We start from the raw sequence: 26,796 nt of genomic DNA on the forward strand, positions 1-26,796 counted from the left end.
TGCTATCTCTACCTGGGTTGCTGTTGATGTCCTCTCTGGGCGAGCGAGGGGACGGCCTGGGCAGGGTGGACTCCTGCAGGGCCTTGGAGGCGGTGGAGTGCTGGGCCTTCTTGATGCTGGTGCCCTCTGCTTCCCAGACCTGCTCCCCCAGACACAGCTGCACAGTGAAGATCTGCAGGGCCCGCAGAGTGACAGCCAGTGAGAAAGCACAGACACGCCCCCCCCCACCCCTCCGCTCCCCTCCACGGTGGGTCAGTGCCAGCTGACCCTCAAACCAATCTGGAGTTCATCTGAGACACACCTGGGGGAGATGCTAAATGGTAAAAGGTGCACACTGCAAAAAAAGAGCTAATTTGTTACCCTGACTACAAAGTTTGATGTTTCTTAGGAGGCTTGACTCATTTCATGGCATGTGTTGTAATATAGTCCAAAGTCTGCTAAATATATATTTTTTTAATGAAATAAATGCAGATATTGTTTTTTCTGCCTGGTCATCATTCGATTTGAAACACAAATTTGATTTGTGCAGAATAAAAATTACCAATTTGACACAACTGTCCCAATGCTTTTCCATTTAACTGAATATATGAATAATATTTGTGAAAAAATAAGTAAAACATATGAATCATATTTGTGTTCTTTTACTTAGAACCCCACTAGTCAAAATGCTGTGTAATGTTTCCCTCTACATATGACTGGTTATTAAATTATTTTATGTCACAGATTAAATTAAAGCTAGTCCAAATATATTCCTTTGTTTCTGTGATTGTAGACATGCTAGTTACCATCACATAGCCACACTAGCTACTTGTTCCCATCTTGCAATGCCAAATTCTGTTCAGAAATAAGCTCTACTGGCAAAAGATCAAGTCAATTAGCATACGTAAATAATACTTATGAATAACTAGGAAGCATATGAACTGACATGCACCTTGCTACTCTACATATACATACTGGAGTTAGAGTTAGAATTGCTAATAGTTAATACATATAGAATGCTTTATTGTTAATATTGCCATAATATTTTCACAAGGATAGATTGTGCCTTTGTTCTTCATAGAGCTATGGAAGTCAGGAAATGATTAAGCTTACAATGTCATAAAGTCTTGTCCTCCTAGAGTAGAACAGAATGAATGTGGAATGTTTGGCCTGAGGGAATAAGCAGCCTTGTACCACAACTGTAAGTAATGACAAAAAGCTATTGCCTACCCTTGGCTCCTTTAAGACCTTGACAACTATAATGAATCCTTATTTGTGCATAATGAAGGAATGTGTGTGTATATCACACACCATGTATCAGCGGTTCCCGACCCTGATCCAGGAGATATATCATCCTGTAGGTTTCCGTTTCAACCCTAATTTGGCACACCTGAGTCTAGTGCAACAAAGATCGCTAGCTGTTGAATGAAGTGTGCTTTGTTAGGGCTGGGGTGAAAACCTACAGGATGGTAGATCTCCAGGAACAGGGTTGGGAACCACTGGCATATACTGACCCTTTGCCCAGCTCCTTACCTCCTGAAAGTACTTATTTTGGAAGGAGTCTGTTTACCAATGCATAGCAAGAATTTTACAGGATTATTTATTTATTTATTTATTTTATTAAAGAAAACACAATACAGGTCAATCAGTGCATGATGGATATACTCTTCTGTATTCTAGTCCATATCGAATAATTTTCTAATAATTGCATACATTGTGTGTCTTCAAGGCTTCAGAGTATGCTGTTGGTCCAGTGCACTTTGTGTAGCTTACACTCCCATTTTGGGGAGGCTCCTCACAGCTTCACTGTTACCACATATGCCATGTTATCACATTTGTCTGCGAGATCAAAAGTAGCCTTCGCTAATACACTTGCAGAGCATGGTGCCCATTTCTCTTCCTCCAAACCAATGGAACTTTTGGTACTGTTGGCCTTCAGAACAGTACTACTGCTGAACGTCTTGTACCATGCAACACAGTGACTGGGTAGATGATCAAGAAAGGTAGTAGTATCAGACATGGCAACATGGTTTTTTTATATTCAACTTACTTAACCCGCATCAGTCAGATTGGCATAAGGCATTAACAAATGCTGTTTGTCTTTGCTGCTGTACCTTAGCGTGGGCTGGTCCTTGTTCGTTCAGGAGTTTGTACTGTGGCTGGATCCTGTTGAAACGTGCTAACTCATTCACCAGACACATGGGAGTTTTCTCTTTGGTGTTTGCCATGTTTTCCTGGAGAGAACCTTTAAGAAGAGAAGTCCATTAGTTCTCCTACATTTCCCGTTACAAAGAGGGGAAAAAGGACTTCATGATCCTTTTGACCAGTGAAGGGTGAATGTGTAACTATGAAAACATTTTAATTTAAGGAACAGTACAAATCTGCTATGCGAAGATATGCAACCTTTCTTTTTATTGCTCATATCGTGTCCTGCCCTATCATCAAAAACTGTGGTTCTGAATCTCGGTCCTGGGGGACCACTGTGTGTGCTGGTTTTCGTTCCAACTACAATTGCAATTCCAGAATTTTAACAAGTTGTTAATATTTCTTAGATGCTTTTCATGTTTACAGGGATTATTATTTACCTTCTTAAGCCACATTATGTCAGAAATTGTTATGCATGCTCTGTGTCCACACTTTCACCAATTAGGAGCCTATTCAGTCACCTTAGTCTTTAATTTGATTCGTTTTTGTAACCTCTCTATATGTTTGCAGTATAGCACGATATGAATATGGGACTTTAATTCTTCATGGCATGACAACTTCATTCTGAGAAATTGTGGTTTAAGAGGGTAAATAATCCTGCTAAACATGAAAGCATATAATTAAGAAGAATTAACAGCTTTTTAAAATTCTGGGTTTGCAATTGTGGTTGGAATGAAAACCAGCACACAGGGTTCCCCCAGGACCGAGGGTGAGAACCACTGAACTAAAACAGTCCGAACCGGCTGGAGCAGTGGGTGGATGGTTGTGTACAGTAACGACAGAATTAATTAAGCTATAGTTTTAAAATCGGAGCACTGCATTAAGCGCAATAACACTCTTTTTAAGCCAAGCTCAGGACCAGCGTGCACGCCTCTCACCTGGTGCATTTGCAGACACAGTCGAATCCCCAAAGCCGGCCGCGGGGCAGGGGCAGCCTGGCGTTGGGGCTGGAACTGTGCCGTTGATAGACGGCTGCAGACTGAGGGGTCCCGCGCTGGGCATGGCAGAGGGGGGCACAACGGGGGACAGGCCCGGCCCAGACAGGGACGCTGCAGTCTGCACTTTCACTTGTGCCATCCTCTACACCTGAAACGGCACACACCACCACCCAGCATTTCATTACCCTGCTCACTCAAAAATACCATTCAGTCACACTCACCACTGCAGTATCCATGTGACTATTTCAGTAAATATACACCACCTGGCACATCAAAGTGTGTAGTACCACTGTAACCCCAACCATTTACATGTGTCCATTTTCTTTAATATACAGCACTGGATATTAATCAGCCACCATGTCACTATTCACTAGACGTGTAACACCGGCCATTCATATGACTCATATGGCAGTATTTCAGTCTCTTATGCACCTGCATCACCATTTCAGCATCCTCAGTGCCATACAATCACACACATCATTTCAGCATCCTGAGGGCCATACAATCACACACATCATTTCAGCATCCTCGGTGCCATACAATCACACACATCATTTCAGCATCCTCAGTGCCATACAATCGCACACATCATTTCAGCAGCATCCTCTAGCATCCTCAGCACTGGGCATTCCTCATCACTGACCATTCCAGAGGGCACTACATCTGCAGCACAGGACATGAATATGTCCCCGGCTGACAATACCTACAATACCACACATCCATCAAATTCAAAACTGGGTCACTGAAGTGTGATCCAGCAAGTGAACACCTACTGCCCAAAGTAATGTCACCCCTTATTGCCAGAAAAAGGGGGCGATTTGTTTCCTTGGCAGAGAAACTAGGTATTTTGTTCATTTAATTTTATCATTTGGTGTGCCATGGACCATGGTTCCAAACCACCTCTAGATCTAGCCTACATGGCTACACTGGTGCAGTTATAAAGACAGATGCCTGCAGTTGCAGGAGAAATTTAGAAGGGGAGAATGTACAGGTCTCAAAATAATGGGGCATCCGAATGTCCACATAAAATGGCATAAAACACTAGTTGCACAAAAGAGGGCAACCCTGGTCTTTAGCTGAGTGATCTAACTGCATTCAACTGAAGTCCACAGCAGATTTACCCCTATTACTACTGCAGAACCCAGACCATATTACATGACAGGTTGTCAAATGAATGAGTCAAGCTTCAGCACTTGAATCATGACTGACTCATATTGCCATATTGATGCAGGAAGTGCCATTTTCCAAGTCTTTGCTCCACAGGGAGTCATTAATACACAAGATTAATAAGTCATTAACAAGCACTTGATCATCCTTGACAGACAGAGGCCATTTCCGTTTCTACCAGAGAGCATTTAAACATTGTAATTAATATTTATAGGACAAATAATCAGCTTTTAGATCCATCCTGGGTGGGGGTGGGGACCTCCATTCCAGGACCAGTGTTTTGTTTCCACCAATTACCTTGACTCAATTAGCTAATTATGACAGTAATGCTTTAGACAGGGTCACAAGAATAGTCTTCACCAGTTATCCACCGACTAATCAATAAATTGAACTAGGATGTGACATCAGGATGTAAGTAGGCTATTTGGACAGTTACACAATAATTTATTATTATTATTATTATTATTATTATTATTATTATTATTGTTATTTTTGTTGTTGTAATTATTATTATTATTATTATAGCTCTGTACTCCAGCTTGGATTTTAAATCCATCCCATTTTATCCATCACATTTTATGCCAGCTTACACCGTCAATTGTTTCATTATCCGAATCATATATACAGTGCAGTCCATAAGTAGCCTATTTGGACATGGACTGATAAACAAACTGACCTAACAAACAATCATTTTCAAATCCTTGAATGTCCAGTTAGGCTAAGTGTTTGCACCATCATGTCTAAACTCGATAAAACAAAGCCCTCTTCAAGTTGAATAATTTCTGCTGAGGAACGCTGTATGTTTAACAAGGAACTGGCACAGGGTGGCAACCAAGACCGTCTCATGTGGACAAGAAGTAATCAAGATGCAGTGCAATTTATTGATAAATAAAGCAATACTTCTTATTTAATATTTGCAATATGTGAGGTGTAGGGTTGTACTAATTGACAGTATATGACACTCACATAAAATGGTTTGCTCATATCTAACGTACTGCTGACTTTAGCTGTAAGTCAGCTCATATGATACGACCCAGAGGCATTACCACAGAACAGGCCTAATTACCCAGGCCAAAAAACCCTCCCACAGATATAGCAGTATTCTGGCCTTTAGCCCAGGTGGCTGGAGCAGAAACAAGCATCTTCATGCTGTTTAAAACAACACAGCCACAAAGTATTTTTCAATACAGCATACTGTGATATGGCTGCTTCTTACCAGTCCTTATTTTAAACAAGAATAAGGATTTTAAAAAGAATTAAAGAAGATATTAAGAATTTGTTCCAAATAAACTAATATTTTTGAGCTGTAGTTTGCACTTAATCTGCATAAAGTGTTCTCTACAGAACACACAAAGGCCAGCCTCAGGATTCCTACCTCCATCATAATCTAGTGAAAATCTGCAAAATCATGGAGGAAGATTTATTTAACATTCACAAGCAAACATGAAATAAGCAAGTACAGGTATTAGCCAAAGGCATTAGCAAGAACATGTAAGCATAACTTGTGGTGTTCCACAGTCAACAGCCCTTGAGAATTAGGTGAGACTGTCAGCTGGAATGGGAGTCTCTACAGAAAGTCGAATACGATCTGTGGAAACCACATACAGGTACTGTGGCCTGGAATGGTGCTCTGTCCCAGCTGGCTCATAGGACCTCTCATCACTGTGCCCACAACGAAGGTGACTGCCCTTGCATTTCTCCCCGCTCTCTCTCCATGCTCTACACATTCACCCTGCCAAGGAATAGGCTACTCATTAGCTAACAGCTGATGCTTAATTTGAAGGACGCAGATCAATTTCACAGCTGCACACTTTGGGATTCATTGTTTACAGATGTTTCACTAGGAAAACTGAATTAAAATAGCAAAAGAAAATGAATTCAGAGAAAATCCTCTAAAACCCCATTTACTACCTGGAAAATTGGGAGTTTAGTAGTAAAAGGATATTTGAACCTGTGGGGGAGAATAGGTTTCATGGAATGAATGGGACCTTTGCAACGTTAGGTGTGTGTGAATCATGCACTGTGAGATTAACATAAAATAACAAATGTCAAATATCATTGCAAATATTTAGCCTGAGGACACAAAATCAGTCTCTGGGCTGGATTGCTAATGTTTCATGGATCGTGTGAGTGGATTATTCGATAGACACTTTGGTTGGTGGAGTTTGAGTAAATAAATTTACAGGGAAAAAACATCTGTAGCCATACAACAGTGTACCCGCAATGGCTAGTTGGATAACAATCTTGCAGTTTAAGGTTCAGACAAGGGCATTCCCCGTTTGGAATAATTACAAATAACAGGGCTAAAACAGCACGTTTGAATACCCAAACAACCAACGTTAATTTACAAGCTACTCAAGTAAACAAGCAATCTGTAATTACTAAACACTTTGGTAACTAAAATTGCTCGTTAACTAGCCGTCAATATATTCTGGGGACACCTGTTAGCGGTCGGCTTCTGCAAACAAGCGCCAGCTATACATAATTAGGCGTCAATATTATCACGCTAACCAAACTAGCTCTAGTAGTAGCATTTCTGAAACTGTCAGTGTAGCTACTGTACTGGACTGTAGGATAGCGGGGAATTTGACAGTTCTACATCTATGATTAGCTAAACTACTTTGCTAGATTGCGGAATTATGTGAGTGTGAGCGAAAAGGATTAACTTAATCAGCTGCCAGTTAGCTACTCCAATTTGACAGCTGTCAGATAATGACCAATTATCAAGTGAACAGCCAGAGGTACAGATACTTGCACGACTTGACAAGGACACCAGTGAACTGCATAACTTCCACGGTTAGTTAGCGAACGTCAATCAACCCTAAACGACTGACAGGACCAGTTCAGATCGAGATGTGAACAGCACCGTGGTCACCAATTCATTTCGCCTCTAGAGTCGCTGCCAAATTAAGATAAGTGAAAAACACTGATTGCCCAGTTACACAGAAAAAACTAGCTAGCTATCAAGAGAATTCGCGAGCCATCTAACCAAATAACTATTGGAAATGTCATCTAACTGGCTGGCTAACCAGCCAGCTTAAAACACTGCACAGTACTAGCCAAACATCATGGCTGAAAAACGACCAAACACCCCACACCAGCTAGCTGCTAAATAGCAGGCTAGCACCGCAAACCATCGGTTGCATCCCACTCGCAAGTCACACAGCAGGACGTAACGGATGACCTCGACAACATGTAAGTGAAGCGACCCTAGTACACCGAATCGGTAGACTATTTCACACTCAGTGAATTTACATTTAACAATAATTATTTACCTTTTTCCAGGGACAGACCCCAGTTACACCTCCAACATTGGCAAACACTAAAGAGAATTGACGGTTTTGGAGCAAACCACAGAGGAAAGCTAACGTTCTAATGTATATGACTGTCAAGCTACTCTAGCTAGTACAGGATACAGTTATTTAAAATGTATGCAGTAGCTATCAGTATCAACATGTTTTAAGCATACGTACTCTTTGAACTTGAGTAACATCAATGAAAAATATCAATGACCTTACATCACCCCCTGAAAAAAATATAATGGTATAGTCTCGCTTCCTGATAGTTGTGCTGGGCACTTTCACAGAAATCCATGGTCAGAAGTTTGTGATTTAGGCTGTTATCATTATTATGTTAACCTAAACACGCCGCTAATTGCATCGCTATTATACTGTAATTTATAGTCTGAATAAACGAACTTGAGTAGATGTATGTTTCTATTAATGCATAATTTACCCTTGATGCTGTGCTGCTTAGAATGACACCAGTTGGGTCAATTAACTGGCTTTTCACATTTGACGTGCGAATTGGATTAATACATTTTTCCACCTTGCAATTTGCATGTATTTGAATACAGTTAACCTTCATTCAGAGACCGCACATTCCAGTTGATCTAGGCCTACTGCTTGCTGCTGTTGGCAACCTATCCATTTCGTATCATAAACTTAGCTCAGTGAATTAAATTTATATCCAGTGTTCCAATAAATCATTTGCACAAACAGGCTCATATTTAAAGCAGTAATGGCATTTGATTGTGTGTGTGTGTATCAGAACAGAGGATGGAAGTTATTCGTTAGAAATTCCACTCACCAAACGCTGTAGAAATTCATGCCAAGTTTTACCTAATTATGTACACGAAACCTGGGTAAAACAGTATACAACTTAACTGTCTTGAAACTTTAAACTTCATAAAAATTATATATTTTTAAATTAAGAAAAATCCTCTGCATAATCCACTTTCCCACTAGATGGAAGTGTCAGCATATTACTGGATTTTACACTGTTGAACCCATCTGAAACGTATGCATTACTCAGACTGCGGGCATTTGCCAAGCTGAAACTTTTTCTTCTGAAGAGGATTTTTATCCCTTGTGAGCTATATTGATTTTTTGAGCTATGACTATTGGTTTTGACTTGAATCAACATGCATTCAATTCAGTTATTGGATAGGATTCAGTGATATTACAAGACAGCACACTCATTCAAGACATGTTACAAATTATAAATGGTTACTTAAGTTACTGCAGGACACACCCAAAACGGGTAACCCAAATCATACACAAAATTCAATTAAAATGTATAGGCTACTTCACTAGAACAGATCTGAAACGGAATATTAAATGTTCTTCAGCCAATGCTATCCAATTTTTTAAGAACTTCTTGCTAAATGACCCTGCAAAATAAGCATGAAGGCTTTTATACATCTGTCAGTGATGTTATCCATCCATTATCTATACCCGCTCACCCTCGGCAGGGTCGTGGGGGGTGCTTGAGCCAGCGTGCATTGGGCAAGAGGCTGGAATACACCCTGGACAGGCCGCCAATCAATCGCAGGGCACACACACCATTCACACACACACACTCATATTTTTGAGAAATTTAGAGTCTCCAATTAGCCTACCTGCATGTCTTTGGACTGTGGGAGGAAACCAGAGTACCTGGAGGAAACCCACACAGATGCGAGGAGAACATGCAAACTCTACACAGAAAGGCCCAGGCCAGGACCTGAACCCAGGACCTTCTTGCTGTGAGGCGAGTGCTACCCACTGCACCACCATGCTGCCATTTTCTCCTTAAGGATGCCAAATTTTAGTTTTGGGCAAAGTGGTTTTGAAGCATCATGTTGTCAAGTTCAGTAAGGGCTCTTCCTGTGGGTCAAGATGGACACAAGAATAAGGCATATCAGCCCAACCGCTTTCAACCAACAGAGCAGCACCAACAGTGGATCTTTTTATTAACAGGCACAGCTTACATGTAGCTTGTACATTACTACAAGGAATTCTCCAAATAAAAAGATATCCCCTAAATTTAATTCAATTTGCAAACCCATAAAAAAGGGGGTGGGGAAAAAAAATGAAATGTTCCACCAACGCCCTTCCACACTCATTGCTCAATCGAGGGAAAACCAGGAGTACAGGATGACCCAACTAATTATACACTATAAAATCATAATATTTGTCATGGCATTTACTGTATGTCGCTGAGCCATTAACCTTGTGTTCACTTGCCTTACAGTATCAGTTGGCTGCTTCTGCAGTGTCAAGAAGCAGCAACGATTACTTTAACCAACATCTAATTTGTGTCACAGTAACACAGGCTACTTCTTTCATTTGAACCCTTTCACATCAATACAGCTCATATACATTTATCCACAGAGACAATGAACCAAATTTATCATGGTCCTTTAAAAATCCCTCATGCCTAAGCATTAACCAGTATCATACTCATGCCACACCCTTGAGACACCTTATCTTTAAAAAAATCATAGTTATGTTACTGAAGAACATTCAATCAACCAGAATGAATGATATTAATAAAGTCGTCTTAGAGCAAGGTTTGTTACATCATAAACTAGGCAAAACCTTGTCTTCAGCATTTAGATTTACTGTACATGATCATCAATGTTTACATAAATGCAGCCCATTGTGGTACCGATGGGAAAGTATAGAGCATTATATACAGACACACTTAAGCAAAGCTGCTCAACCGTTTCACTTTGATGATCATAAAGTTTAATGACTATATACTGTCGGTGCCGATCAGCAAAAAAGTGCAGAGGCAAAGTGTAAGACTGAACAGCACCTAGAATTAAGTGGCTGCTCTTCCCCTGTTCAGTTCAAACTTCAACTAACCTTCGGTAGTCTGCAAATAGTCAGGGACTCTGCCACATACAGGTCTATAACAGGTAAATACAAATGGAGGACAATGCATTTTCCTTGCACCCATTGCAAAGTTAGGCTTTTATCCATCATTCAATAATTGAAAGAATAATGTGCAATATTCTTCAAACAAATATTTGACATTGCAACCTTTTTTGATGAACATGTTGCTAAATGCACAATATCCGTATAGGATTTTCTCATAGGACATTTGTTACTGACAACGTACCTGAGCCAATAAATAGAACCAGATGAGCAAGCTCTCTCTAGTTTTATGAACCTATCTTTCAAAACTGCTCACAGACATCACAAACCTTTTTGATGGTAACTAAAACTCTGGAGAATAAATTAGTACATTTATGTTCAATAAGACCTCCCCAAAAAGGCAGGTAAATCAAAATATTTTCTTGAATGTTTGCAAGCAAAAAAAAAACAAAGCGACATCTCACAAGATTAAAAGGTATCAAACAAATAAAAACAAACAGCACACACTACGTTATTTTTTACACATTCATAAAATGCAAGGTGAACTTCTCTTGCCCTTACATGTTTCAAATCCATCAACATAGAATATTGAGTAGCATTTGATCAGTTCAACTTGTGTCAGGAGACTAGAACATTCACTTAATAATGAAGCAACATCCTTGGTTTTAAACTGGTGTTCGAACAATTCGACCCATGTAACAACCAGTCTCGTCAGGACCTGTCATCGGGTGCCTGTAAAAAATTAGACTGAAGGGCCACTAATATTCATGAATCATTCAAGAGGAAAAATATCAAATAAAATCAAAACCTGAATATAAAGTGTAGGTGAGCAGTTGCAGTATTAATATGGTCAAAATATAACACCAAGTTGTGCCACAACAGTTATTCACAGTGCATATTATTTCAGTTTTTAAGAAAAGAAAAAAGATGGGGTTAAGACGCCTAAGGATCCCGTTTGATTTGGATATCACATGTCTTTGTCTGTGTAGGCCCAAGCATGCATCAATCGTATTTATTGCACAATACATGAGGACCTTTAAACCTTCCAATACAAAAGAAAACAAAATAAATAGGAATAACCTCACTACAAAATCTCCCTGCTTGCTGCGTAACGCCTTTATGCCAACAAAATGCATGTTGAGTGCATTAGGTTCCTTTTGTTTGTACAACCAGCTAAAATGTGTCCAACTGCCAAGAGTTGCAGTCAAGGAAGCCTCCAGCGTACAGTGTCCATTGTTCCAGTCAAAGGTTTAAAGTTCAAAGACTGAATGATTAAAAAGTGCTTATGTACTCAGTAGGACATCTAGGAGTATTACAAGGTCGGACATTAGCAAGTATCGTCTGTAAAAAAAAGAAAGGAAGAAAGAATGTGTTACATGAAACCCAATTAATTCAGAATTTGCAATACTAAAGTCTACAGTTATTTTAAAAATAACATTACATTCAACCCCATTAATTACTGCTACACTTAAGCGTGAAAATAAAAAACATGAAATACATGAAAAAGAATAAATGATGGCTCATCCTAATATGAAATAGTCAGGTACTTCAAAGACACAGAAAACTTTGATTCAGGTCAATTCAATTTTACACAATGAGGAGGGTTAACGGAGGGAGGATCCACTCACCATGATACCACCATTTAGTTTTCTTTGGATTCTTATTACACGTTCTTACATAAAACGAGTTATCAGGAGGCCGTCTCTGTGGAAGAAAGGAGCCAGAGGGAATATTATACATACAGAGAAAGCTGTAAGTGAACATTCACTAAAAATATACATCAAAGCATCCATTGATCTTAGAATATCATCTGTCTTAATAATGTATCATGGGTTTCATAATAAAGACTCACTTATTTTAGCCTAACCTAGGTGACAGAGATTTTATTAACTGTTTTTCCCCCAGTACATGTTATGTCCCAGACAGCAGGGTCTTCTCTAATTGAAGGTTTGGGCATTGGATAGCTTTGGTGTAACGACACAAAAAAGCTGAGGGTGAGACTAGCCGTTTGAGTAATCATCACTAGGAGTGTTATAGTGGTGTTATAACACATATCGTTACCACACAGTCATCATAAGTACACATTTTATTTTCCGCTGTTAAGCATTGAAATTAAATATGAATATATTTTACCAAAGCTCCCTTTCAAAATAAGGGTTTTAGCTACAACTAATAGCCTACGTTTTTGTAAGTACTGCCACACTGTCTCCTAAGTATACAACATGCAGGTTGTAGTACTTTATCAGTAAAGAGCAATTGAATTCATAATGGAAAATAGACCAGCATTTGCTCCAAAGTAACAGCTGTTTAAACCTGCTGGTCATCCACCTCATTCAGAACTATTCAATTGCATTAGATGACAGCTGAGCCTTATGGATCTGTAGCCAAAACGTATTATACTTGAAAAGGCCCAGTTTTCCTGTTATTCTGATTACTGGTACTGGTCATAATAAATGCATCACGCATCAACAGCACTATTCGGTTTCAATGATGAGACCATGTCGCTACACATGGTCTTAATTTGCTTGTTTTAAATATTTTTTTTTAAAGCCCTGCCAATGTTACCTCACCTTTTCTTTGCAGCTGGACAGCATGCTGATAATGCTAAGACAGACAGACTGCACTGAAAGTGCAGGGGACCAGTCTTCTGTTAATATGGACAAACAGATGTGACCGTTGCTATAAACATGAGGATGAACAGGCACATTCTCGCCAGTGAACATGACCTGAAAAAACCAAGATAGAAAACAAGGGTTAGTGAAATAATTTGATCTCTTAATTTATTCCTCATCTGTTTCACAATTTAATTGTACACAAATTTTCAAAACCAAAATAGTTTTTTATATTTATTTTTATACATTCACAAGCAGCCTGTATAATTCACATTGCTGCTACCCCCTTAAAATGTATTTTAACATAAATACAGCCTAAATTCCATGCGAAGCACAAAGGCAGCACTAAGTACATTTTGCTCTATCTATGTGCTCAGTGGCTTGTGTTTTCCTGCGTGAAATTTAAATCTACATCCATTTTAGCAAAAAGATTATCCTGTATTTAAAGACCTGCGGGGTGCTGCCAGCTTTGCAGTGCGTTATGTGGACAAAGAGACAGAAGGAAAAGTAGTGAAAAGGAACTCTTCACAAAATATCATCATTTAAATAAAATAGCCTTTTACAATCAGTAAACTGTACGTTTTTGGGGATATCACACAATGAAATATGGGACAAAAACAGCAGAAGATTGGAAACATGCCATGCAGTGTAGCAAATGCATATTAACTAAATCAAGTTAAAGAACAACAAAGCAGTTTTGTGATTTGAGGTCAGGAATATGAGAGAAATTTGTATCTGCAGTTTAGGTAAATCTAACTGTAGCTAAACAGCATATACAATAGACATGCAAATAAACAAACAGTCACAGACTGACCAGTCAAACAAACTTATTATGGTCTTATGCTGCATCTTTTAGACAAGCACGAAATCGTCCAGACCCACGGCGCACCTCCTGCGCATACGCCAACAAAGGTCGTCCGTGAGTGAGTGAGTGACCAAAATTTGCGGTGCATAGCCCACTTAATTTTGAATGTGTCCCTCACAGATGTGACCACAGTAGCAGTTTTGGGGACATGCAACTCGCATATTTTCTTGTTCGTTTGGTTATGTTTGTTGAATGTTTCAAGCATTATTCCCTTTGTACCAAACATCTGTTTTGTTATTTGAATATAAACTCAGAAATCAAAAAAAAATATTAAATGAGCAGTTACCTGAGGTGAATCAAATGGATATCTACCACTAAATTTGAAAAGTAGCTGAAATTTCTCTCCTTCATACAGTGTTCCAGGGGCTCCTTCCATGTCTACAATCCATCTGAAATAAAAATGAATACATTGCTTAAGAGTTTTGGAATCTTTACATGTAAATTTCAGTTATTCCTAAGCTGTGCTTCTCCACTGAACTTTAATAATCACACGGGTGAAAACAGCATGGAGAACAACATGCAAAGGAGAGACATCACAGGACATCACTTTAGTAGTTTAAAAAAAAAAGGCCAAATGTTGGCCTTCATGGGCTCATACATCATAGTCAGTGGCAAGGATGCATTTCATAGTTTAAAAGTTCAGAATGTCAACCGGTGGTTACCATAGCAGCAGATAGGAAAAACCTATGGTTTTATACAATCCTAAACAATGAAAATTGCATCTGTATTGTGCAAAGAAAAGAAAAAAAAAAAAACATTAAAAAGTAAGCCGCTAAACCAAACAGTCATGTCATAGAAATGAAACTACTTTCTGCACTCAAGTAAATTCTAAATAATTTAATTTATTCTAAATGCATGTAATTTATAGTTTAATTGGGACGGTTGCAACAATTGCTGCTGCAACAATGGAGGTGTGCTTTTTGACAGCTGCATGCATTGTACTGGTAGACACTAGGTGGAGCCAGAACAATTCCAATTCAGTAACACACAAAAGATTAAGGCCGTATTCTTATGTATGCCATCTTATGATGTGTAAGACAGATATTGAATAGAATGGACTATCAATCATAGGACATGGATCACTTCTCTGTGTGCTGCATTATGGCCAAAATAATTAAACACCACGTTAAAACTGGGACCATCTGCCAACTAATAATTATATGCATCAATTAGGAGGACCGAAATTCTTTTAACATAAAATCTGTGAATGGGTGGGGGACTGACACAACAACTGTAACAAACAAAGGGCACACGGAATGTAACGTCCATCTAAAACATAAAAACTAATTCCCACATTTTTGAATGGATTTTTTCACTTTTTTTTTTTTTTAATAAATCAAGCCTAATTATGTCCTAATTTCAACAATGTTTTCCAGTCAGCCATTACACTTCTGCTTAAAAACAGAAATGTCAAATTGCCTTTGTTTCTAGTTAGCCTCCTGCCAACTTCCAACAGCCGTGGAAGCACTGGCAAGGGTCTCACACAAAGGTTAGTGAGTGCGCTCTCTGGGTCCATCAGAAACACAAGGGAAGCGGCACACGTGCAGTAGAGCTCATGTGATATTATGCAGCAACTCAGGCCCATTTTCTGACGATCTACACACAAACATGGACTAAAGTGTGGGGAACTTCACAAAGCCCACTTTTACACTTCACTTTTCAATAAAAAAAAAAAGGCCTGAAACAAGTTTTAGAAATCTGAACCTTTTGGAATCTGTAGTGCTGGACTACGTCAACCATAATGCCACTCTGGCCAAATCAGATTTTATTCGGTTGTTTAGAGAAGCTTTGCTATGTGCTCCCCATAGCAACAATGTACTGGAACAGACTGGAGTAGGAGGTCTTCTAAAAACAAACCAAAATGTTGTACAGAAGCAGAAATTACACCACACCCAGGCAGGAGTGCTGGCAGGGGTGAACATTTGGGCCTACTGATAGTTGACCCACTTCCCTTTTGCGGTACCATCGATAACGCAAAAAAAATAAATAGCTGAAATGTTGCATTTTGGAAAAGGGAATCAAAACTGAAAAACAAGAGTTCCTAAAAACATAAAATGCTATTCATGACAGCATGGAAACTCCCCAGACTTACAGCAGGAATACTTCAAATCTGATTTATTGTGGTATGTAGAGTCTAAAGTAACCCTGCCATTGTTCTCCATTGGGCTTCAGAATAATGTGAAAACTCGCCAATATTAGTTAAACTAAACACACTGAGGTTTGCATGACTGACCACTAAGAAGCCTAGATGGAGAGAACAGGAATGATATATGCAGCAGGAGTAGAAATCTGAAGACACTAATGTTCTCCCCATTGAGAATCCCTGAGAATAACAGAGCTTCACCAATCTCTGCACACAAGCACGTCAAAAGAATTTTTGCCATGTGCCACACCGTAGATCAAATCTCACCGAAACTCACCCAGGCATTAGACTAAAACGGAGACGCGTCTCGCCACAAAAACGTGTCCGACGAGTTTAGGGAGGAGAGCTTCGTGTGGCGCTTCATTCATGAAATTCCACCACGGAAACTCGCTGATAGATGCACAGCTAAAGTAAGAACCTCTTAGGCACTGACGAGTGACTTCAACACTGTGCGTTTACAGAACGCCCACCTGGCTTTGGGAGCTGCAACTCCCTATCAGCTGGGGGAAATGACATCAACAAGAACAAACTGTCCATTACATCTGTACTTTGTTTACTCACCAATAGGCTTCTACCCATTAAATCATACGCCCATTTTTTCCACATTATCATTATTATATTTTGATGGGCTGGTTACATGGGAATTTAATCATGGATTCCCTGCATCACAGTACAACCCCCAGCACTACATGAGATCACATGCAAGCACCTGACCTCGCCTGATGGCACACCAGAGTGCCGTGGCACACCGGTTGGGAAACGCTGCCTTAAACAACCGATCAATTTGATGAGGTTTGCCATTTTTTCAGAGATACGGGAGCTTATTTGGTAGAGGAGGACAGCAGTTAGGATTGCTCCAAAACACTGGTGGCTTCACCTCTGATAAACATGTGACGGAGGAGTGCTGCATCTTCTTTAATAAACCTTTAACAAAAACTCTGTTGGTCAGGCAAGATGTTTCAACTGATTAGAACTTAATCTTTAAGAGAAGAGCTCACACTGGCAACCCAGCTATTAAAAGCTTTAGGAGGATGAACGGTACCACAATGCATAACAAAGGCTCTAGCAAAGTGATGTACCAATCACCAGGACAGCTGAAACGGCACACTCGCATGCTTTGTTCTTAAAGCTAGCTCGTCTGACGTTGCTGGGGGGCCAACAAGGAAGTCACACAAAAGTACAGCAAGTAATGACTCCAAATACGCAAATTTAGCAGGTACTCTGACTGTGATTGTACTTACTGCGTAATTGTATTCTGTACACTCTTCTCATTCAGCGTCATTCCAGGAGGTGGGTCATTTTGCAAAGCTAATAGTTCCTTCTGTAGCCTCTTCTGAAAAGAAAATGCATGTAACTTAATAAAACACATGTACTAAATAAAATGCTTTTAAAAAACAAAATAAAACTATTTTTGAATACTTTTACATGTGTGAAAATATTAATATCATAAATGATACACAGCATTACACTGAATAATTATTTGGTCTCCAGTTTACACAATACTGCAATTAATCTATTATATATAGGCTAATACACTAAAACGACCAAAAACCCTCAATACTTTGCCTATATTTCAAACATACTGTAGAACTGAACCAGCCCTAGTATTACAGTTACGGCAGCCACATTGAACGTTTAATTATTAAAAGCCTTTCAATTGTATTTCTTTTACTGTAGTTAAATTAAACATCAACATAGATGACATCCGAGTTCCACATAACATATGTTGCTACTTTGTAAAGGTTAAGTGTCACTTGTTGGTCATTTGACAATGCACATGCTGACATGTTTTAAAGCAACCCTTGAGAGAAACCTGCATCTGAATAATGTCAGCGTATGCAGTAACCCGTAGAAATCCAAATCGTCCAATGGCTTACTACCCAGTGGAATGCATTGTGCTGATATCCACGTTGTTTATACACTTTGATAGTTATGCAAACCTTGCGAATGTGTCCATTATAAACAATTTAGACATTGGTGCGTGGCAACAGCGGGGCCAGCCCTATAAACGCGAATGTCTGTGACTGAGTGATGAAGTTACACAATTGGTCGTATAGACACTACCACTGACTACCCCTGTAACAAATTGGCCACAATTTCGCACACCCATACACGCTCCAGCCGTATACTAGGTTCTGACCTGGTCTTGTTATGCACAAGTACTGATTTTTTTTTCTGAGGATGAAATAGTCCCATTAGAATGACGTAACTTGTTTAGCTTCGCGTCAGGGTCCCTTCCTCCGCGTGACCGTCGCAGGGCAGACGGTACCAAGGTTTTGCACAAGCAACATATTTTGTACTTAAGCCGACACCGGCACGCTTACTTTGATTGTTGTTCCACACCACACACCCCCGGACAATAAGAAAGACCACTCAAGTGAGCACTGTACAGTAGATGGTTTGAATTGCAGTTCCACCTTTTCTCCAGTCAGGGTTTAAATATAACATATGTTGTAGTTAAGAATGTGTCGCAGATTGTACATACCATCGGTCTATACACACTTCGAAAGCTAACGTTAGCTAAACAATCTTATGGCCAAATTAAATACATTTTGAAAATTATTTACCGGGTTAAGGGGTATTTTGCTGTTATTTAGCTACCTCATTTTGTTTATTAGCTAAAGTTAGCATTGTTTCCTTGTGTTTATACAACATGCTATATGCAGCACAACCCTAGGCTTTCTAGCTATATTCCAGCTGATTAAACGTTTGTAAAAAAAATAAAATAAAAAAAATCTACCGTGACGAATGACATACATTTTCTCATTAGTTTTCAGAAGAAAAAAAAACACGTGAAAAGTACAGGGGTCAATAAGTAAAGGTCCTGTCGTGCGTTTCTTCCACCCATGAACTCAACCAGCTAATTTCACCAATTAGTTATAGGCTACCTCCTGTCTGAATAATTGTGCATATTAGCAAATCCAAGCGATTGGGACAAAATACTAGGGACGACTTTTACTTTCTGAACCTGGCTTTCCACCTCCGAGTTTTTCCAGAAGATTTCACCAGAGCCGCAAGCGAGCTGCTAGTTCATCTGAACTATGAATCTCTCGCAGATGTTCGGCAGTACGTTTCATCAGGTCCAGGACTTGTTAAGTCAAAGAACATGACCGGTACAAGCTAGTAATCAATGTCAATGCTATAAAGTGATCCGAGCAACCTCGATTGTTAGAGTTAGTCAGTCCACTGTTATAGTCTAGCAGACTAACATTGGCTAATTTACTTGCTAGTTAGGAACGTTACTTAGCTACGCGAGCTAATGGCTAACCTTGTTAGCTGGCTACGTTGCGTTGGCGTTACTAGCGTTAGCCAACTTGCCAAATCCAAAAGCGATAGCAAATAGCTTTTGCTAGCTATCAATTTACTGTATTCTAGTTGGCTATAGTATAGCCACTGCAGTATAGCTACAAATCGCTACAACGTTAGCCTTTTCCTGCCTTCCAGCTGACACTTTCAGTTTTGCTTAGAGTTAGCATTAATACACCCACGTTACCTTGGTTAGCCACCAAAACAAGTTGTAACGTTAGACTACCTCAACACAGCAGTGTTGTCAACCAACGTTAGAAGCAAGTTGGCCAAGTTAGCTAATTTGGACTTAGTACCAGCTACCTTCCTTTTGTGCGTATAAGTCGATGTAATTATTCACTAGTTAACATTATCAACTACCCCTGATACTTTCGTACTCGGCTCCGAAATGCAGTTCAGCTTACCTAGCTAACACTGGCTAGCTATCTTCGTCGATAACGCTTGCTAACAAAACTGCTGCCATCACCTGTGCATTGCAAGTCCACAACGCGCTGTTATGTTAACATTTTCGTAATGGTAGCTGGTTGTCTGTTATCTAGCAATGGTGCGTTACTTACTGTTACTGTTCTACCCAGTGCCGACTGAAAAACACACACTCTCTCTCCGTGAGTTTGTAAGCCAGCTAAGCTAATATTAGACAGCAGGCAGACTGCTGTAACGTCAACGTTAGCTAACTGTTATACCTCTATTAAAAACCAACCACTAACGTTAACGTTAGCTGATGTTAAACAACTAATGGCTGTCTGACCAGCTATACAAATATTGCGCCATGTTAAAGTTACCGTCAATGTGGAACTAGCAATGGACATAAAAGAGCAACCACTGAATAAAGAGCAATAAGACTCAACTCACCTGCATCGACGCCATGATGGAACCCCCCTGCAATTTGGCAGAGCGACTGAGGTCTACGTCATATCATCACATGGAATGCAGTACTGTGTTGTAAACATAGCAGGGACACTATTGTCATTTATACTTAGACTGATATTCAACGCATTAGACTTCAATTGGCCAGATTCGGCCATGTGACATTTTTGAGCCAATCAAACATAAACGTTGAGTTGGGTGCGCGCTGCGTCAAAATTGCCCAATGTAGTCCTGTTGACGAAATTGCTGTTGTACACTGCAAACCAGCTGAAACCCATGTGAATGAGCTGAGAACGATCGTTACTTGAGTGAACGAAGTAGATGAACCGATCTAGATGGATAGAATTTTAATGGAAAAACTGGAGGTGATTCTTAAACTGGGAAAGTAGAACGCAAAGTGCAGCATAGGGGCAGTTTCCTTAGAGCTGCAAATTGTACTTTCACAATCCAATAAATAGCACAATGAACATTTATTCATACAGCTGAAAAAGACTTCCATACTGATTCCTTCACTGAATTTATTTAGGAATGGAATCGTAGAAACGTCATATTTCTCAGTGTTTTTATCAATTGCAGGGGCACATATTCATGCTGAGCTGACCGGCATAACTGGATGGAAAAATCCATCTAGCAATGGCCTAAAAAGGTAATGGACTGGGTTTTCTAAGAAATGTTGGCTGCTTGCCCACTCTTTCCTTTTGAGCTAAAACCTGTTTAACCGTTTTGCTTGCATGAGTTATGCTGTTTCATCAAGGCTAGTCATGCACATACAGTTTCATATCACCTTTGAATTGACATTTTGTTCAGTTGTTGATATCATGTGAAATACAGTTGATGTGGTACTAAGTGTAGATCATGGCAATTATAGTGTGAAAGTACATGCTTCTAACCTAGATAAAGTTTACAGGTATAAATATGTGGGATTAAGTTTTAAAACAGAGTGGGTACTTTACAAGTATATCAGCAACCATGTAAGAGGCTTAAGATATTAGCATTACAATTGTATAAGTGCTTTATGGCATCAAACATATTACTCTTTTATTACTCCCTTATATAAAAATGGTGTAAAATTCAATTTATTCCATTTCAAAGGTTAATCCCATAAAAGCAAATGCAAATGCTTCCAATTTACTGCTCAGTTTCAATGTTAGAATTATTCATCTCCTAAAAATATGATATACATTCTCTTCATTGCTAATCATATGATATAATGTCAGATGTAAGACATTAACTGCAATTTGTATCAAAGATTTGTTAAATTATTAGTTGAGATGTAAGGCCCAACAAAGCACTTGGTGTTAACTCAATCCAAAACTAGAATAGGAAACTAGACACATGGTCTGCTAATTTTGTTTGAGCCTGTCAATTCAGCATGAAACAAAACTTTCTGTCAAAGACCTGAAGCATGTTGTCAAGGCGTTACAAATTAGAAACGTGCCATTTACAAACCATTACTCTTTATCTGTCATCATACTAAATGTACATATCCAATCACTATTTCATCCAATTCAATTTGATGAAAACATCAAAATCATTTAACTTCTTAAATAATTGCAATATTGCTGTATGCAAACCAAATCCATAAGAATTTACCATGCCCATAACTTGCGTATATAAATTGTCCAGTCATTTGGTTACTTTTTTGAGGGTTTCTTGTCAATCAATGTCTCAATTATAACACAGTAGGTCCTACCCATCCGCTCTAAAACATGAAAAGCACCTAATTAAGAAAAATGAACAGCTTGTTAAAATTCTGGGATTGCTGTTGAGGTTGGAATGAAAACCAGCATACATAGGGGTCACCCAGGACCGAGTTTGAGAACCACTGTGGTAGAACATAAGCAGTACCTCGGCCTAAAATGTGTTTAACCATTACATTGGTCAAGAAACCACCCATGTATTTTTATGTCATGTGATGGACAATAAAGTTACCTGAATCTGAAATCTGTTACCGGTCTGATATGAAATGTAAGAATGTTTTAGACTTTATAACAAAATATTTACCAGTTTATAACAATCAATACCTCTTTGACAGACATATCAGTTTATTATATTAAAATTGAATTCTTGCTTACTACAAGATTAAATCTAGTAACTGAATAGGTTGTCTTGTGCAAAAACCAATGTTAAACTGCAGATTTTTATACCTGTACCTCAAGTATATGGCAAACAAGTTAAACAAAACAAGAAACACAAAAAGTTACAAAAACAACTTTAAATAGTTAGCTTTTTGATGTTCATTTAACAATCTAAGAAGTTCGCAGCCATCAGAAGTTCCAGCGCTATCTCTGGTGCAATGGGGAATTCTGGGATTTCTGTTGAGCTGTTGGTGTAGCGAACTTTGTAGGTGAAGTACATGCACACTTTGGAAAGGACATGAGAAGGGATCTCCCTGAAGTTTACTTCATTGGTTTCATTCTCAGCAAATTGACCTGAAAAAGAGTTAAGAGACCACACAGGCTTTTTGCATGAGCTTGTAAAAAAAAAACTTGTAATTTGTTCAAATTAATAACTAATAATGTTACTTAATAATGAAAATTAATATTACTGTATGTCACCACAGGAAATTTCAAATTCATAAAAAAAAATCACAATTAAATAGCATATAAATCATCTACAGCATCTGTTAGTAGAGTATTTTATTGGGGGGAAAAAACACTCATTCAATGTCTGCTTCACTCCCGTAATACCATTCAGAACTGTACTGTGTTCTTATGTAACTGCTGTGCCACCTTCTTCCTACAAAAAGTACTGCAGTTAAATCTCATACACACCTCCATTACATCTGTCTATGTCTGTTCCCTACACAGTTTTCATATCAGAATCCCAAAACAGGCAGACATAAAGCTGCGGGACTGGATGGTTTTGACATTTCGGATGATTCCTCTATAACATTTTCAGTGCAGTTATATTGTAAAATGACTTCTTATTTCCCAAATATTATCTACTGTGAGATGATTTGCTCAAACATGCTCAGTATACTTGAATAAACAAAGCCTCAAACCACCTTCTGTACATATCTGTGTTTTTAAAACGCCCTATTTGAGCTTCAGCTGTAAGTACTCACCAGGGCCACTCAACATGGCTTTGATTGTGCCGGAGGTCAATGCATGTTCTCTCTTCACAATAAATTCATGGCCATCTGAGGAGATCAGCTTCACATACATAGCATCTGGCCCTTCACAACCTCCATAGGTCTTCTCTTCAGTATCTGCAATGTGAACATTTGTAACACGATTTAATTTAACCTACAAAATTTCAACATTAACATGTTCCTCAATACACCAATATAGCAGAACAAATGGAGTAACAATGCTTGGCTGTAGTAAAGAGATGAAATAATAATTCAAAGCCATCCTAATTTTCAATTAGATGAAAATATTCTGTAAGTTTAATCATGTAACACTATAAAGACTAACATCTAAAATTTTAGATTCATATCAAAACTGAAGCTTACCCATTGTTTGTTGAAATGATCCTCTTTCTTCCAGACCAAAAAAAAAACACACACACAAAATGACTCATTACACACTAATTGAATGACAAAAATACAATATTAGGCACAACAAATGATAACATATATGGACACTGTCATACCAGATAAAACGTGAAAGCACAGTTCATAGTTTAAACGATAGTGCCTGCTCCTTGTTGACTTAAGACTTGCACATCAACATTACTCTCCGCATCTCCTTTATGCGATAAATGTAGGGATGGAATCACAAAATTAATTGATCATCCTCATTCATAAATAGTGATATGTTAAAATCTAGCCTGATAGGGCTCCACCAATGTACGAGACAAGCAGCGACCCATTCAACAATAATACAGCTAGCCATAAATAAAAAAAACCCCTTTCAGTGCGCTTACACACAGGTCAGTTCTGAGGTGGGACGGGGCAGCTGAAAAAATACTAAGACCACCTGCTCATTTCTTTCGGGTAATCATCCAATATCGGCCAGTGCCACCACTTCGACGGCAATATAGCCCAACTAGCTAATGTTAGCCGAGGTAACAACTGGCCATGCTCAAATAGCTACACAACTCGATCTTCATTGATACGCATTGTTACTCGATCACAACCACTGAATGGGTACTAAATTGCATACAGGGGGCACATACCTGCCAAGCACTGTGTATAAGTTGTGACAAGTGCGCGTAAACAAAAACACTATGTAGCTAGCACCATTGCTGCCATTAATTATATTTACTGGGAGCCATACACAAGAGAGCTAGACATGTTTGGCATCTACTCTGCGTCAGTTATCAAGGAAAAGTGGAAGAAGTTGACGTTAGGCTAGCTATCTAGCTATCATAGTAACATTTCACAAACAAGGCCCTTTCCACTGTGGCTAATGCTAACTGGCTAATATTGTACCAACTATATAGGCTGGTAAGAAATATAATTCGTATATGATTATAAAACAGAAAGCCAGATAGCTAATTTAAGTAAAATATGGATAATTGAAGCGTTGTGAATTTATTTCTAAATGGGCTCTGTGCTACTTACCACAATTTTCGGAAGCAACCACTTCTCCCTACTTCAGGCAGAGAACAGGAATAAGCGCTGTAAAGCAGTACGTGACTATTTGAGTCCGTGGATAATATTGGTCCGCAGAATTCGTTCCAGCGTTAAAACAGTAGCCTCATTTTTTGTAGAACTCTAAGCACGGTTTGCATTTGCGGTTAAAAAAAAATTGGTTAATATATGTAACAAATTACGAACTGTGTACATGATGTATGTTGCATGATTTATGAAAATTAAAAGGGAAACTTTTGATTAGTTATTGTTGTTCAATATGCAGCAGTGTACAACTGTAAAATAATCTGAAATAATCAAATTAGATACAGTGACTTTCTACGGTTTATCTGTAAGAGATAAATGGTTTCATTTGCATTGACTGAAAAATATTACCATTTGAGCTGTGTGACAGGACTGGGTAGAATTGAATTATCTCCCATAAAAGAACGCAATTGCCAGAGGACTAGCTAGAAGGACTCTTCAATTAATTCAAATGCAGATTATTCCCCCGAAAATCATCTGGAATTGGTAAAACCAGCTGAACGGACCTGGAGTAAACTGATGCTACAAATACAAAATTCTCCAAGCAAGAATGAGGTTTTTCGTAATCATAAAACTGCGTTAAACAAAAGTGAGTCCTCATACCACTGCTTCCATCTTTGCGTATAATCAATATAAATGAATATGTGAAAACTGCATGCAGCCTATGCATACAATGTAATGTATGTACATAGTATGCAGCTAGAAGTATTTACAGAAGCCTGCAGTAGAATGTGAATTGTATAAAGTTATTCAGCAATATTTTATATTGGCTCGTTTGTTTTTAGGGGTGGTTTGTGTCTGCTTGGCTTTCCTCCGTGTACTCTGGTTAACTCTCACACTACAAAGACATGCAGTAAAATTGTCTTTATTGGATACAATTTGTTCCATAAAAACCATTTCTTTAGAAGACACAGATTTTATAACAGTAAATCTAAACACTAGAAACAATACTTTGTCCCCCCCCCCCCAACTCTTTCTTGCCAGGGATTTCCTTTTTTGCATGTCCACCAAAACATTGTCTTGCAGGAGGCTTTGAATCCTCCTCCAGAGAGTGATCAGGTCGACTGATGTCTTTTACTAGACCTTGATGTTCCTCGCCTCCCACAGGACCTGCTGGATGGAATTGGTTATCCTCCACTAACACTGGAGCCAGATGGATTTATAGCCTTTTCTGGGACAGTAGAGGACGCTCTCACAGTCGGGGAAGACCTTGGCAGCAACCTGCCAAGGGAAACAGAGGCGACAACAAGGCTACAGACATGCAGGTTAGGTTAAATGGAGAGTCTAAATTGTCCTTGAGTATGAACGCACGAGTGAATGCTGTGGGAGTCCTGAATTGACGGCCCTGAGATTGAATCTTGCCTACAACTTGGCTTTTTAAAACTTACATTTAGTTCACCATTCACTTGCAGTCTTGTTTCCCTCGTTAGCAGGTACATTTGCAGGAAGATTCCTCCCTGTAGATGATTTTCTCACACTGAACTGTTGGTGTTTGCATGTGTGAGGACAGCGCTACTCTGTGGTAATAAAGCATACTGCACCACTGTGGTACCACTGTGTAGAATTGACAGCATCTAATGCTAAACTATTAGTGTGCCAAACAAAATTGACCCGTATTTTTTTTTCCCCTTTTGTATCAATTTTATATTGGCTCGTGTTACAGTTTATTTTCAGTCTTAACTTGAAGGTTTATTGTTGGACATGAAATTGTTTAAATGGTTAAAATAAAAATAATGTATTATAAAGTATACATTTCAGCACATAATATATATGTATATTTTTTTCACCCCTTTGGTAATTTTATTTCAAATTTAAAATATGTTATCTAAGAAGAACTTTCCCCTATTAGCGCAAAATACTTTGCCTAAATATACAAATTAATAAATAAGTCTTTGTATTTGTGAAAATGTTACACTTTTTACAGAAGAAAATGTTAAGCTTTAGATCAGTGATTGGCCTTTTTTCCCCTTTTAGTGTGAGATCAAGATTTCTGGCTTGAGTTATTAT

General features: G+C 38.8%; 3 protein-coding genes and 1 long non-coding RNA gene across 12 annotated transcripts in view; 1 reads left to right on the forward strand and 3 right to left on the reverse strand.

Moving 5' to 3' along the window:
* Nucleotides 1-7,656, reverse strand: part of stau2 (staufen double-stranded RNA binding protein 2) — an 82,561-nt gene extending 74,905 nt beyond the window's left edge. For 4 of the 8 annotated variants that reach the window (XM_035414862.1, XM_035414861.1, XM_035414860.1 and 1 more), the window contains exons 1-4: nt 7,565-7,655; nt 3,063-3,270; nt 2,094-2,224; nt 13-172 (exon numbers count right to left, since the gene is read on the reverse strand). In XM_035414862.1, coding sequence (XP_035270753.1) covers nt 13-172; nt 2,094-2,224; nt 3,063-3,261 — 490 coding nt within the window. In that variant the 5' untranslated portion in view covers nt 3,262-3,270; nt 7,565-7,655. Of the gene's footprint in view, nt 1-12; nt 173-2,093; nt 2,225-3,062; nt 3,271-7,564 lie in introns of all 8 variants that reach the window. The other 4 variants (XM_035414859.1, XM_035414856.1, XM_035414855.1 and 1 more) reach the window with 2 other exon arrangements.
* On the forward strand, nt 7,393-7,996 carry LOC118225848. Its single transcript, XR_004764906.1, has 2 exons — nt 7,393-7,484; nt 7,575-7,996. It is a non-coding gene; the product is annotated as an uncharacterized LOC118225848 (long non-coding RNA).
* A 1,487-nt stretch (nt 7,997-9,483) lies between these two features.
* On the reverse strand, nt 9,484-20,346 carry flj11011l (probable ubiquitin-conjugating enzyme E2 W-B). Of its 2 annotated transcripts, none has more exons than XM_035414869.1 (6): nt 20,211-20,346; nt 17,294-17,385; nt 14,196-14,298; nt 13,003-13,158; nt 12,061-12,136; nt 9,484-11,773 (listed from the first exon to the last, which is right to left on the reverse strand). In XM_035414869.1, the coding sequence occupies exons 1-6, from the start codon at nt 20,223-20,225 to the stop codon at nt 11,760-11,762; spliced, it is 456 nt and encodes a 151-aa protein (XP_035270760.1). In that variant the 5' UTR covers nt 20,226-20,346; the 3' UTR covers nt 9,484-11,759. The 2 variants fall into 2 exon arrangements, with proteins under 2 accessions (XP_035270760.1, XP_035270761.1); XM_035414870.1 differs by having other exon boundaries at nt 17,294-17,382; nt 20,211-20,339.
* Nucleotides 20,347-20,729: 383 nt separating this feature from the next.
* On the reverse strand, nt 20,730-24,832 carry eloca (elongin C paralog a). Its single transcript, XM_035414871.1, has 4 exons — nt 24,736-24,832; nt 23,683-23,709; nt 23,293-23,436; nt 20,730-22,657 (listed from the first exon to the last, which is right to left on the reverse strand). The coding sequence occupies exons 2-4, from the start codon at nt 23,684-23,686 to the stop codon at nt 22,467-22,469; spliced, it is 339 nt and encodes a 112-aa protein (XP_035270762.1). The 5' UTR covers nt 23,687-23,709; nt 24,736-24,832; the 3' UTR covers nt 20,730-22,466.
* Between the last annotated feature and the right edge of the window lie 1,964 nt (nt 24,833-26,796).

Source organism: Anguilla anguilla, chromosome 4 (genome assembly GCF_013347855.1).
Source record: "Anguilla anguilla isolate fAngAng1 chromosome 4, fAngAng1.pri, whole genome shotgun sequence".
Classification (NCBI taxonomy): Eukaryota; Metazoa; Chordata; class Actinopteri; order Anguilliformes; family Anguillidae; genus Anguilla; species Anguilla anguilla.

Coding starts and splice junctions, on each gene's coding strand:
- flj11011l (XM_035414869.1), bottom strand. Junction 13,159..14,195: donor ATCCATTTGATTCACCTCAG/GTAACTGCTCAT, acceptor TGGTTTTTTCAG/GTCATGTTCACTGGCGAGAA. Junction 12,137..13,002: donor TGTCCAGCTGCAAAGAAAAG/GTGAGGTAACAT, acceptor TTTCTTCCACAG/AGACGGCCTCCTGATAACTC.
- eloca (XM_035414871.1), bottom strand. Junction 22,658..23,292: donor AGCCATGTTGAGTGGCCCTG/GTGAGTACTTAC, acceptor ACTCTTTTTCAG/GTCAATTTGCTGAGAATGAA.